At 40.1% G+C, this 13,964-nt stretch overlaps 1 protein-coding gene across 6 annotated transcripts in view; it reads left to right on the top strand.

Moving 5' to 3' along the window:
- rasgef1ba (RasGEF domain family, member 1Ba) overlaps window positions 1–13,964 on the top strand; it is a 96,098-nt gene that overhangs the window by 55,665 nt on the left and 26,469 nt on the right. For all 6 annotated transcript variants that reach the window (XM_073065235.1, XM_073065234.1, XM_073065232.1 and 3 more), the window contains 3 exons: window positions 459–538; window positions 5,097–5,192; window positions 13,088–13,183. In XM_073065235.1, the coding sequence (XP_072921336.1) occupies window positions 459–538; window positions 5,097–5,192; window positions 13,088–13,183 (272 nt within the window). The remainder of the gene's footprint in view (window positions 1–458; window positions 539–5,096; window positions 5,193–13,087; window positions 13,184–13,964) is intronic.

Below are 13,964 nucleotides of genomic sequence, written 5' to 3'. Positions count from 1 at the left end.
TTATCAGAAAAGTGTATCTCAATTATTTGTAGAACTACTTATTTATTCCTCCTTTCTCTTTCACAAGAGTCATGGGAAATATCACTGAAGAAGTTTGGTCTCTGCAGTAGAGCTCTACAGAGAATAATTTTGGTACAAACCAACCACCACAGTCTGACAATACTGAGACCCTTTGTTCCCATACCTGACTCAACCAGATCCAGAAGCATTTGTGGAAAATCTGTAGCAAAGAATTGCTATGCCAATCGTTCAAACAAGAGAATAATACCAAATAGAATTACTCTGATCTGGATAAAATACTGAGCTAGGTTGATCCAAACTGAACCTGAGTACTTATTCAAAACCCAGATCAACTTTGGCACTCATAGTTGGGGTTTCTAAGAGTTAGATTAGGTCACCATGCTTTACTCTGCAGTACATTACATAAACAGAGTCATCTCAATTTGTCTGTTTTTCAGCTGGCATGAACATGAGCCCGGTTTCCAGGCTAAAGAAAACCTGGGCCAAAATCAAAACAGCCAAATTTCATATCCTTGAGGTGAGTTCAACCAACACAAAATTTGTTATTGTGATTCAGCTACCTTGAGTCCTGATAATACTGAGTGTACTACAATGGGCAAGACCGTGGGGTATTCATTTTCGAAATAGAAATATCTTGTATTGGTTAATTATGCTTAAAAAGGAAATCTGATTATGGAGGAAGTAGACATGGTTGATCTGCTAGACTGAGGTACTTTGAGTTTTCACCAAGGACAGAGATGCTACTGGAGCCTAAGTAGAGAAAGATGTAATTGAGGACTTGGTTAGACTAGAGAAGGTCTAAAGAAGCTAGTTAGAGGCAATGAATCACTTGGTCTAGATGGAATGCATCCTAATTTGCTGAGGAAAGTAAATGAGGAAGTTGCTGAGATCATAGCTATGATTTCTCAGATAAATCTAGATATCTGATGATTGGAAATTGCAAATGTTGTTCACTTGTTTAAGTCAGTGTGTAAGGATAAATTGAGGAAGCCCAAATCAGGCAATTTAAATTAGGTAATGAGCGAAATTTTAAAAACAATCATCAGCACAGAAATGATAGTCTCTTAGAGAAATTAAATGTGGATTTATTAGGGGCAATTTCTGAGTGATTAACTCGATAGAGTTTTGTTTGTAAAGTAATGACGAGTTGATAAGGAAAAGTAGTCGACTTGGTGTACAAGAATTTCCATAGGGCATGAGGGTCAGTACTGCTTTACTTAACATTTATTAATACTTTAGACTTGGGTTAACAGAGATCCATTTCCAATTTTGCAAATAACCCAGAAGATGGAGGTGTTGTAATTGTAAGGAGATAATAGCCCTTAGGGAGGTATTGGCTGGTTTGTAGAATGGATAGATAGATATCAATAACACTTAATTTTGAGAAGAATGTAATGTGTTCCAATTTAGTTGGAATAGTGAGAAGAGATACTGTGGAGTACTGTGCTCAGTTCTGGTTGCCTCACAATAGGAAGGATGTGGGAACCATAGAAAGGGTGCAGAGGAGATTTACAAGGATTTTGCCTGGATTGGGGAGCATGTCTTCTGAGAATAGATTGAGTGAACTCGGCCTTTTTTCCTTGGAGCAACAGAGGATAAGAGGTGACCTGATAGAGGTGTATAAGATGATGAGAGGCATTGATAGAGTGGATAGTCAAAGGGTTTATCCCAGGGCGGAAATGGCTTGCATGAGAGGGCACAGTTTTAAGGTGCTTGGAAGTAGGTACAGAGGAGATATCATGGGTAAGTTTTTTACGCAGAGAGTGGTGAGTGCGTGGAATGGGCTGCCGGCAACGGTGGTGGAGGTGAATATGATAGACTCCTGGACAGGTACATGGAGCTTAGAAAAATAGAGGTCTATGGGTAACCCTAGGTAATTTCTAAGGTAAGGACATGTTCGGCACAGCTTTGTGGGCCGAAGGGCCTGTATTGTGCTGTAGGTTTTCTGTGTTTCAATGAGACAGTATAATTAGAGAACATAGTTCTAAAAGTGTTAATGGAACAGAGGGATCGTGTGCATACTATAATAAAAGTGACAGAGTAGGCTGAGAAAGTGATTAAAGCACACAGGATCCCGGACATTAGAGTGAAAGAGTCATGAAGTTGTGGTGAACCTTTATAAAAGATAGACTGGTTTGGTCACAACCAGAATAGGATCTCCAGTACTGGGGATGATACCATACATGCTGAGACATTATCTGGCATTAGTCAGACCAGATTTGGAGCATGGTGAGCAGTTTTAGACCCCATATCTAAGAAAGCATATGCTAGTATTAGAGAGGGTCCAGAGGAGGTTTATGAAAATTCTCCAGGGAATGAAAGGGTTAACATGAGGAGTGTTTTATTCAAGATTGTTTAATATCATTTCCAGTACACAAGTGTAAAGGAGAATGAATTGTTACTCCCCATCTGATACAGTACAAAAAATGCAAAATGAGATAACGAACACAATAATAAAACAACACAGTACATGTAAATATATGATAGCTTATAGACAGTATTGTTTATCTCTGGGCCTGTGCTCGTTGAATTTAGAAGGAAGCCTGAGACAGAGTGGACGTAGAGAGAATATTCCCATTAGTGGGAGAGTCCAGGACCAGAAGGCAGAGCATCAGAATATAAAGGGCTTCTCCTTAGAACAGAGGTGAAGGAGAATTCTTTAAGCCAGGGGTTCAGTAATCTGTGGAATTTATTACCTCAAGGAAGTCGTGGAGGCCAAGTCACTTTAAAGCAGAGATTGAGAAGTTCTGGATTAGTAAAGATATCAAAGATAACGAGAAGAGGTCAGGATAATAGGGTTGAGAGGGAAAATGAACCAACATAATGGGATGTCGGAGTAGACTGGATGGCCTGTTTGACCTAATTCTGTTCATATGTCTTGTGGTATTATAATCATACCTTAGGAAATACAATATATAAAAGTTTCAGAGAGGATGCGTAGAAGTTTTGCTGGAAGGGTTACAGGAAAAAAAGACCGTAGATATCTGAGAAGACTATAAGATGTGGTGCTATTCTCAATGGAACAAAGGCAATTCCTGACATGTCTGATATAGGTAAAGTCAGAAAGCACATTGAAATATGAGAGAGGGAGAGAGAGAAAACTTCCCATTTATGGTGCAGTCAGACAACAAGGGACATAGTATGACTGACAGAACAAAAATAATTTTACGAGGAAATATGGTCATATTTAAATGGAAGGATGCAGAGGGTCATAAAGAAAATATATGTTGTGAGTGGGAAGGGTCTGGGAGGTTGTGTCCAATGCTATAAATGTAAGTCTTACACTTTAGAAGGAAAAATTGAAGATAAAATTGTTACTTAAATGGCAGTAGGTGTTGTGCAGAGGAACTTGGGAGTGCTTGTGCTTGAATCATAGAAGTTTACAGGTGCAACAGGTTATCAAGAAGCAAATGGAATGCTGGCCTATTTCCAGAGGGATTGAATTTAGGAGCAAGGATGTTACTCTACCCAAGTAAGCAATAGATGCTACCTAAACATTAAAATATGTTTAAGCATAGTTAAATGAATCCTTGTATAATTGTGGAAAAGGCATTCAATTTCAGCAGCTTCTACAGGGTCAACCAGAGGTGTTATTGTCTTTTATAAACGTATGTGTTACGACTGCAAGACCCTGCAGGACATTAAGAACTTAAGGTACTGCAGGTCTACCCCATCAGCGAGTTGCTCGTTGACAGAGAAACTGAAGGAGTTGGGCTTGTTACAGATTGTGATGCTGCCTGCGTCAGAGAAGTGGCAGAGGAGTCAGTGTGCAGCTAACAGCGAGTGATGATCTTAGTCACTTTTCTTGTGATCGCAAGACCCTGTTGGACATTGTTAATGTGGAATGTTGGAAGTCTGATTCACTGATTTATTGACGGGATGTGGATCTAGCTGCATGGCATCGGTCGTAGTGAGGATCAGGCATCAAGCCGTGGCGATGCCTGTTTACAGTTGCCCAGAAGAGGGGCGTTGGAGTCGGTGTGTTCCACTGGAGTATCGAGGGCAGGGTGGCACGGCGTCCAAGCCAGAGTCAGTGCTGCCCCCCAGTGTTCGCTCGGCAGGAAGTCAAGCTGTATTATATTTGATTGCAGTCTGCTTAAACATTCATGGACTCAGGGCCTTGGACTACATACATTTTTGTGTGACTGTATTTTATTGGTATCTTGTATATGCTATCTTATACGTGCTTTGTGTCTGACTGTTGGTGTTATGTTTTGCACCTTGGCCCTGCAGTAATGCTGTTCCGTTTGGCTTTATTCATGGGTATTCATGTATGGTTGAACGATAATTATTCTTGAACTTAACCTTGAAGGCAGGTAGGGTGGAGCAGAGTTTTCAGCCGTGATCATATTGAATGGTGGAACACGTTCAACATGCCAGATGGTCTACTGTTCCTATTTTATGTTCTTATGAAGCTAAATACATACATGTCTGAAAGAGTAGTATTTACAGGACTCTAGGCAGTGGCCAAGGGAACGGACTATTTGGAAAGCTCTATCGCTGAGATGGTACAGCCTTGATGAGCCAAATAATTTAGAATAAATTATTGACATTATTATTTTTCAAATCTTTGCTCTTATATTTTGTAATGTGTAATATCAAATCATTTCATATTTTGATAGATTTGCTGGTACACAAAACACTTTATTTATTTCTGTTGATTGAACAGGTAAAATATCATATTGATTAATGACATTATTTTCAATTCTATTTCCTTGCTTGCCTTTGGCAGGATTCTCCTTCTTTGTTCGCTAGGGTATCATTTGGTAGCTTTGCTTTATGTTTCATGGTATATATTCAATCAACAAATCTAATTGAGATCAGGTTACTTTAAATCATAGTTAGGAAAAACAGAAAATCAATTCCACTGTGTTGTTAAATTAAGTATTAATAGAATTAAAATGTTCTTTGTTTTTCTATAAGATCTGAATTTTATTGAAATAAATATTATAGGAGTGTGATTAATAAGAGAAACTATTTTTTCAAGTTAGTCAATTAAATTCATATTGTAGAAAATAATTCTAACATGTACTTTTCAACTTTAAAATAATCATTGATTTTGCTTTCCTTTTAAGCACCAAATGGATCCTTCTAGTAATTTCTACAATTACAGGACGGCTTTGCGAGGAGCAGCCCAGAGATCAACAACAGCCCATAGCACCAGAGAAAAGGTAGGGTTTGATCATGCACAATAAAAGCATTTAAAAATCCTTGGTCATGTGACTTCTGATAAGTCTTAACATGAAAAAAAACTTAAATAAAATCGAGGCTTCTTCAGTTTGTTGTTTTGTATTTTGCTCTTACTGATGACTTATTAACAACTTCTCAAGGATTTGTTACATTCATCTCAGCTGAGGGTTCCCCGCAAAACCTTCCTTTCAAGCAAAATGAGATTTCTAGGCATCCACGAAGCAGGGAACAACACGATTGTGAGGCTCTTTGAGAAATTAGATTGAGACACGTAGATCCTATATCTACATGTTTCTCCTTTGTGGCATATTCAAAAGCAGCAATGGATGTGTTCATAGAATCACTGATGATACCCAGTTCTATCTCACCACCACCTTTCCCATTCTTTCAACCCAATACTTAGTATAACCTGTTATTTTTTTTCTCAATATAGAAAAATATACTGTATAACCAATTTCCAAAGTAGAACAATTGAGGTTAAAGGTTCAAAGTTCCAAGTAAATTTATTATTGGAGTACATATTTATCAACTTATACTACCCTGAGATTCATTTTCACAGGAGACCATAGAAATACAATATAATCAATGATAGATTGCACACGATTGACAAGAAACCAGTATGCAAAAGAAGATGCACTCTGCAATTACAACAATAATAATAAATCACACTGAGAATAGAATTTGTAGAGTCCTTGACAGTAAGTTCATAGGTTGTAATCAGTGATCAGTTCAGTGTTGTGCTGAGTGAAGTTATCCACACTGGTTCAGGAGCCTCCTGGATGAAAAGTAATAACTGTTCTTGAATCTGGTGATACGGGACCAAAGGCTCCTCGACCTCCTTACCGACAGTAACGGAGAAGGTGAGGATTCTTGATGATGGATGCTGCTTTCTTGTGGCAGCACACTTTGTGCTCAGTGGTGGGGAGGGCTTTTCCTGTGATGGACCGGGCTGTATACACCACGTTTTGTAGGTGGAACAGATTTTGAAAACAGCCATGACGGTCCATTTAGTAACCAGAACCAATTTTTATCTTTGAGCGACTTGTAAACATGCTGATTGGGTTTATTATTTATCCTGTCTTCATGTCCTAATTTAGAGATCCCTGATAGATAATGGCCCAGAATTTGTGATGACAATAATGAGAAGCCTTCCATTCCTGACAGCAACTTCCAGAGTGTACTCATACATAATCGCGTGTAGAAATCAAACCCGCCTTTCTTTCATATGATGTGCTGTCAAAGCCCTCATGAATAGAGTTGGCACTGAAATAACTACAAAGGCATGTTTAACCTCCTCGTTTCACATTACATATGGCTGAGGTGCATTCAGGAATGAGTGCTTAAGAAGCCGTGTGTTATGTTTTTAAATATGTTGCTGAGGAGCAGAAAATAGATAAAAACTCAGGGGAAAGTGAGTGTAAATCTTTGGGGAATGCCAGAGGTAATAATGAAGTGCATGGCTGTTGTAATTACCTGGTTGTAACTGGATTGACAAAAAACAAGTCAAATGAAAGCTGCCCAGCCTATTTGATAACAGAGGAAAGGCATCAGAGGAACGTCAACTCTCTTTAAGGCTAGGCAGATGATAAGTATTGTCATTGTCAAAATAATATTGACATTATTCAGATATAGTGCCTTGTCAAAGTATTCAGCCCACTACTGTTTGTTCACATAAATGAATATTACAAAGGGTTTTGATTAATTTCACTGAGAATTTTTATTTGTGAATTGCATGCTCCTGTTTTTTCACAGTAGAGCTCAAATAACTGGGAAAATTGTAAAGCATGAGAAACTAAAAGTTAAAAAACTGAGTTGGTGGTGATGAAGGCAAGTGTAATGCAAGCATTCATTTCGTGAGGGTTAGGATGTCAGCGTTCATTTCGTGAGGGTTAGGATGTTAGCATTCATTTTGTGAGGGTTAGGATGCTAGCGTTCATTTTGTGAGGGTTAGGATGTTAGCATTCATTTTGTGAGGGTTAGGATGTTAGCATTCATTTTGTGAGGGTTAGGATGCTAGCATTCATTTCGTGAGGGTTAGGATGTCAGCGTTCATTTCGTGAGGGTTAGGATGTCAGCGTTCATTTCGTGAGGGTTAGGATGTTAGTGTTCATTTCGTGAGGGTTAGGATGTCAGCGTTCATTTCGTGAGGGTTAGGATGTTAGCGTTCATTTCGTGAGGGTTAGGATGTTAGCGTTCATTTCGTGAGGGTTAGGATGTCAGCGTTCATTTCGTGAGGGTTAGGATGTTAGTGTTCATTTCGTGAGGGTTAGGATGTTAGCGTTCATTTTGTGAGGGTTAGGATGTCAGCGTTCATTTCGTGAGGGTTAGGATGTTAGCGTTCATTTCGTGAGGGTTAGGATGTTAGCGTTCATTTTGTGAGGGTTAGGATGTCAGCGTTCATTTCGTGAGGGTTAGGATGCTAGCGTTCATTTTGTGAGGGTTAGGATGTTAGCGTTCATTTTGTGAGGGTTAGGATGTTAAGGCTTTATAACACATTCACTTGGAGTATTGTGAACAGTTTTGAGCCCCATATCTTAGAAAGAATGTGCTGACACTGGAGTGGGTTCAAAGGAGGTTCAAGGAAATGATTCCGGGATTAGAAGGCTTGTCATATGAGGAGCGTTTGATGGTTTTGTGCCTGTACTCACTGGAATTCAGAAGAATGAAGGGGGGTCTCATTGAAACCTATCGAAAGTTGAAAGGCTCTGATAGGGTCGATTTGAAGAATATGTTTCCTGTGGTGGAGGAGTCTAAGGCAGAGGACACAACCCCAGAATAGAGGGATGCCCATTCAGAATGGAGATGAAGAGGAATTTCTTTAGCAAGGGAGTGGTGAATCTGTGGAATTCATTGCCACAGGCAGCTGTGGAGGACAAATCATTGGGTATATTTAAGGCAGAGGTTGATAGTTTCTTCATTAGTTAGGGCATGAAGGGATATGGGGAGAAGGCAGGAGACTGGGGCTGAGGGGGAAACAGATCAGCCATGATGAAATGGCGGAGCTGACTCAATGGGCCAAATGGCCTAATTCTGCTCCTATACCTTATAGTCTTTTGGAACGGAATATATTGCAGCTTCTACTAATTTAACTGAAATAACTTTGTCAGAAACTCTGTTCTATAATGATATGCTAAGCTCCATATTTTGTAAGATAATTATGAAATATGCAAGCTTGGTTGCTGATTTTTCTCAGGTATAAATATTTAGGGAAAATGCACGAGACTATAACTTTGAAATAATACTACATGAAGGTTAATGTCAAACCAGAGAAATTAAGACCATAAGACATAAGAACAGAATTAGACCATTCAGCCAATCAATTCTGTTCTGCTATTCCATCATGGCTGATCTCTGATCCCACTCAACCCCGTACACCTGCTTTCTCGCCATATCCTTTGATGCCCTGATAAATCAGGAATCTATCAACTTCTGCCTTAAGTATACCCACGGACTTGCCTCCACTGAGTCTGTGGCAGATCACTCCATAGATTCATCACTCTCTAGTGAAAAAAATTCTTCCTTACTTCTGTTCTAAAAGGTCACCCCTCAGTTTTGAGGCTGTTCCCTCTAGTTCTGGATACCCCCACTGGAGGGAACATCCTCTCCACATCCACCTTTTCTAGTCCTTTCAACGTTTGGTAGGTTTCAATGAGATTGCCCCACGTTCTTCTAAATTCCAGTGAGTACAGGCCCAAAGCTGCCAAACACTCGTCATATGTTTTAACTTTCCTAATATTCCTCTCCTTAGCGTAAGGGGTTTGGATGGAGTGGAGTTTGTTAGGTGTATTTAGGAAGGTTTGCTGAAGAAATATGTAGATAAGCCAACTAGAAGAGAGGCTGTACTTGATCTGGTACTGGGAAATGAACCTGGTCATGTGTCAGATCTCTTGGTGCGAGAGCATTTTGGCGGTAGTGACCACAAATCTATCTCCTTCAACATAGTGCTGGAGAGGGATAAGAGCAGACAATTTGGGAAAACATTTAATTGAGGTAGGGGGAAATATGATGCTATGAGGCAAGAGCTCAGGAGCAGATGCTCTCAGGGAAATGCATGGCAGAAATTTGGCAAATGTTCAGGGAACATTTGCATGGAGTTCTGCATAGGTATGTTCCATTGAGGCAGGGGAAGGATGGTAGAGTTAAAGAACCGTGGTGTACAAAGTATGTAGAAAATCTAGTTAAGAAGAAAAGAAAAGCTTACAAAAGGTTCAAGAAATGAGGTACTGGTAGAGCTCTAGAAAATTACAAGGTTGCTAGGAAGGAGCTTAAGAATGGAATTAGGAGAGCCAGAAGGAGCCATGAGAAGGCCTTAGTGAGCAGGATTAAAGAACACCCCAAGGTATTCTACAAGTATGTGAAGAGCGAGAGGATAGGATGTGAGAGAATAGGACCAATCAAGTGTGATGGTGGAAAAGTGTGTATGGAACCAGATGAGATAGTGGAAGTACTTAATGAATACTTTGCTTCAGTATTCACCAGGGAAAAAGACCTTGGCAATTGTGGGGATGACTTACAATGGACTGAAACACTTGTGACATTAAGACACAATGTCTTAATGACATTAAGACATTAAGGAAGAAGATGTGCTGGAGCTTTTGAAAAGCAGCAAGTTAGTTAAGTCTCCTGGACTGGATGAGATATACCCCCGCCTGCTGTGGGAGGTGAGGGAGTAGATTGCTGAACGTCTCACGATGAACTTTGCATCATCAATAGGGACAGGAGAGGTACCAGAGGATTGGGAGGTTGCAAATGTTGTTCGCTTGTTCAAGCAAGGGAGTAGAGATAACCCAGGAAATTATAGACCAGTGCGTCTGACTTCAGTGCCGGGCAAGTGTTGAAGAAGATCCGGAGAGGCAGGATTTATGAACATTTGGAGAGGCATAATATGATTAGGAATAGTCAGCATGGCTTTGTGAAAGGTAGGTCATGCCTTACGAGCCTGATTGAATTTTTTGAGGATGTGACTAAACACATTGATGAAGATAGAGCAGTAGATGTAGTGTATATGGATTTCAGCAAGGCTTTTGATAAGGTACCCCATGCAAGGCTTATTGTGAAAGTAAGGAGGCATGGGATCCAAGGGTACCTTGCTTTGTGGATCCAGAACTGGCTTGCCCACAGAAGGCAGAGTGGTTGTAGATGGGTCATATTCTGCATGGAGGTCAGACACCAGTGGTGTGCCTCAGGGATCTGTTTTGGGACCCCGCTCTTCGTGATTTTTATAAATGACCTGGATGAGGAAGTGGAGGGATGGGTTAGTTAATTTGCTGATGACACAAAGGTTGGGGTGTTGTGGATAGTGTGGAGGGTGGTCAGAGGTTACAGCAGGGCGTCAATAGGATGCAGATCTGGGCTGAGAAGTGGCAGATGGAGTTCATCCCAGATTGTGAAGTCGTTCATTTTGGTAGGTCCAATTTGAAGACAGAATATAATATAAATGGTAAGACTCTTGGCAGTGTGGAGGATCTGAGAGATCTTGGGATCTGCGTCAATAGGACACTCAAAGCTGCTGTGCAAGTTGACAGTGTTGCTAAGAAGACGTATGGTGTGTTGGCATTCATCAACCATGGGATTGAGTTCAAGAGCCATGAGGTAATGTTACAGCTATGTAAAACCTTGGTCAGATCCCACTTGGAGTATCTTGTTCATTTCTGGTCACCTCATTCATTACAGGAAGGATGTGGATACAATAGAGAGAGCACAGAGGAGATTTACAAGGATGTTGCCTGGATTGGAGGGCATACCTTATGAGAATAGGTTGTGTGTACTTTGCCTTTCCTCCTTGGAGTGATATAGGATGAGAGGTGACCTGATAGAGGTGTATAAAATGATGATGGCCATTGATTGTGTGGATAGCCAGGAGCTTTTTCCCAGGGCCGAAATGGCTAACACGAGGGGGGCATAGTGTTAAGGTGCTTGGAAATAGGTACTAAGGAGATGTCTTTTCACACAGAGAGTGGTAGGTGTGTGGAATGCACTGCTGGCAATAGGGGCTTTTAAGAGCCTCTTAAATAGCTACTTGGACCTTAGAAAAATAGAGAGCCATGCGCTAGGGAAATACCAAGCAGTTTCTAGAGTAGGCTACATGGTTGGCACAACATTGTGGGCCGAAGGACTTGCAATGTGCTATAAGTTTCTATGGTCTATGTATGTTAACCCCTTCATTCCCAGAATTATCCTTGTGGACCTCCTCTGGACTCTTAACAATGACAACATATCCTTTCTGAGATATGGGGCCCAAAACTGTTGACAATATTCCAAGTGCAGCCTGACAAGGGTCTTATAAAGCCTCAGCATTATCTCCTTGCTTTGATATTCTATTATTTATTCCCCTCAAAATAAATACCAGCATTGCATTTCCCTTCTTTACCACAGACTCAACCTGTAAATTAACCTTCTGGGAGTCTTGCATGAGGATTCCCAAATCCCTCTGCACCTTTGATGTTTGAACCTTCTCCCCATTTAGATAATATTCCACACTATTTTTCCTTTTACCAAAATACATTATCATACATTTCCCAACGCTGTATTCCATCTGACACTTCTTTGTGCATTCTTCCAATTTGACTAAGTTCTGCTGCAAACACATTGATTTCTCAGCACTACCTACCCCACACCTATCTTCGTATCATCCGCAAACTTTGCCACAAAACCATCGATTCCATTATCCCAATCACTGATAATGTGAAAAGTAGCAATCTCAATACCTGAGGAACACCACTAGTCACCGGCAGCCAACCAGAAAAGGCCCTCTTTATTCCCACTCACTGCTTCCTGCCTGTCAGCTATTCCTCTATGCATGCCAGTATATTTCCTGTAACACCATAGGGTTTTATACTGCTAAGCAGCCTCATGCATGGACCTAATCAAGTGTCTTCTGAAAATCCAAGTAAATGACATCCACTGACTCTCCTTTGTCCACCCTGCTTGTTACTTCCTCAAAGAATGCTAACAGATTTGTCAGGCAAGATTTCCCTAACAGAAAGCATGCTGACTTAGACTTAATTTATCATTAGTCTCCAAGTACCCTGAAATCACATTCTTAATAATAGATTCTAACACTTTCCCAACCAGTGAGGTTAGGCTAACTGGCCTATAATTTCCTTTTTTCACCTTCCTCCTTTTTTTAAACATGTCTAGCATCAAAGTCAAAGTATTCTGCTTAATATTATTGGCTAGTTTGCCCTTATATTTCATCTTTTCCCTTCTTATAGCTTTTCAGTTGCCTTTTGTTGGATTTTAAAAGCTTCCCAACCATCCAACTTCCCATTCACTTTTGCTACCTGATATGCCCTTTCCTTGGCTTTCCTGCAGTCCTTAACTTCCCTTGTCAGCCGTGGTTGCCTCACCCTGCCATTTGAGAACAACTTCTTTTGTAGGACATATCTATCCAGCGTCTTCCCAGAAACTTCAGCTATCTCTGCTTTGCTGTTCCTCTAATCCACCTGGACAAGCTCGTCTCTCATGCCTCTGTAATTCCCTCTATTCCATTGCGATACTGATACATGTGACTTACGCTTCTCCCTCTCATATTACAGTATGAATTCAGTCTTATTACGATAACTGCCTCCTAAGGGTTTCTTTACATTAAGCTCCCTAATGAAGCTCCTTATCAAAATTCCTCTACTAATGGAAGATGCAAACAGAATTTCACACAAGACATTAGAGTTGCTAATTAATAATTGCATGGTGTTAGAAGAAACCATTTTTTCTCAATTACATTGTAACCTGCTGCATCTTCAGTTAGACAAGGTTGTCCTTTAAGGCTTGTCAATATCTGTATTTAATACCATAATTAATTAAAAGAATTCTTTAGCTGAAGCTTACCATGTAAATTAAGTACTTAATTAACAGTATCCACTTACATTTTTGACAGATTGTGATTCCATTCTGCAGTTTATTGATCAAGGATATTTACTTTTTAAATGAGGGCTGTGCCAATCGTTTAATGAACGGTCACGTCAATTTTGAGGTAAGAAAATCTGATGCTCCCTTCCCATTTATAAAGCAGTCTTGCAAAAAAAAAAATCGAGGCAACTGCAAATAAAATATCGAAAGCAATCAAACATTTTGAAGAAAGGAATAGTTGCACATTAAGAGATTGCAATTAGTTGCCAGTTGATAACTACACCTATTCCTTTTAAGTAATCTATCCAATTTAACAAAAACACAAAACTTTCACTTTTGAAATACAAAATGATGTCAAAGAGAATGTAGCATTGTGTTAATGTTACTGGACAGAAGCCTGGACTAAAAATGTGGAAGTGGATTTGATGCATATTTTGTTGGTTGGACTCTGTAAATTCACTGAAATACGTAATTAAGCTTGAATTAAAAGGTTATTTTTAGTAATAGTGATGCATATCTGCCAGATCATTGTAAGAACCCACCTGGTCGATTAATCCCAAACACAAAAAAGTCTGCAGATGCTGGAAATCAAAGCAATAAACACAAAATGCTGGAGGAACTTAGCAGGTCAGGCAGCATCTATGGAAAAACGTAAACAGTCGACGTTTCAAGCAGAGGCACTTCATTGTGTGGTTGAGTAATGCCCTTCAGGGAAAGAAATCTGCTGCCCTTGCTCTGTTTGCCCTATAATACCACTCCCAAGTTCCTGACACCATAGTTGATATGGTTGATCCAGAACTGTCTTCCTGGTGGCCTCACAATCCACTCAGCTACATTAGACTATCATGTTACAATACAAAGGGGCACTAGGAAGGCAGTCCTGCTATCTCACAGCTTCCAGAACA

This window comes from Hemitrygon akajei, chromosome 13 (assembly GCF_048418815.1).
Source record: "Hemitrygon akajei chromosome 13, sHemAka1.3, whole genome shotgun sequence".
NCBI lineage: Eukaryota > Metazoa > Chordata > Chondrichthyes > Myliobatiformes > Dasyatidae > Hemitrygon > Hemitrygon akajei.
This window is presented reverse-complemented; position numbering and strand designations above follow the sequence as displayed.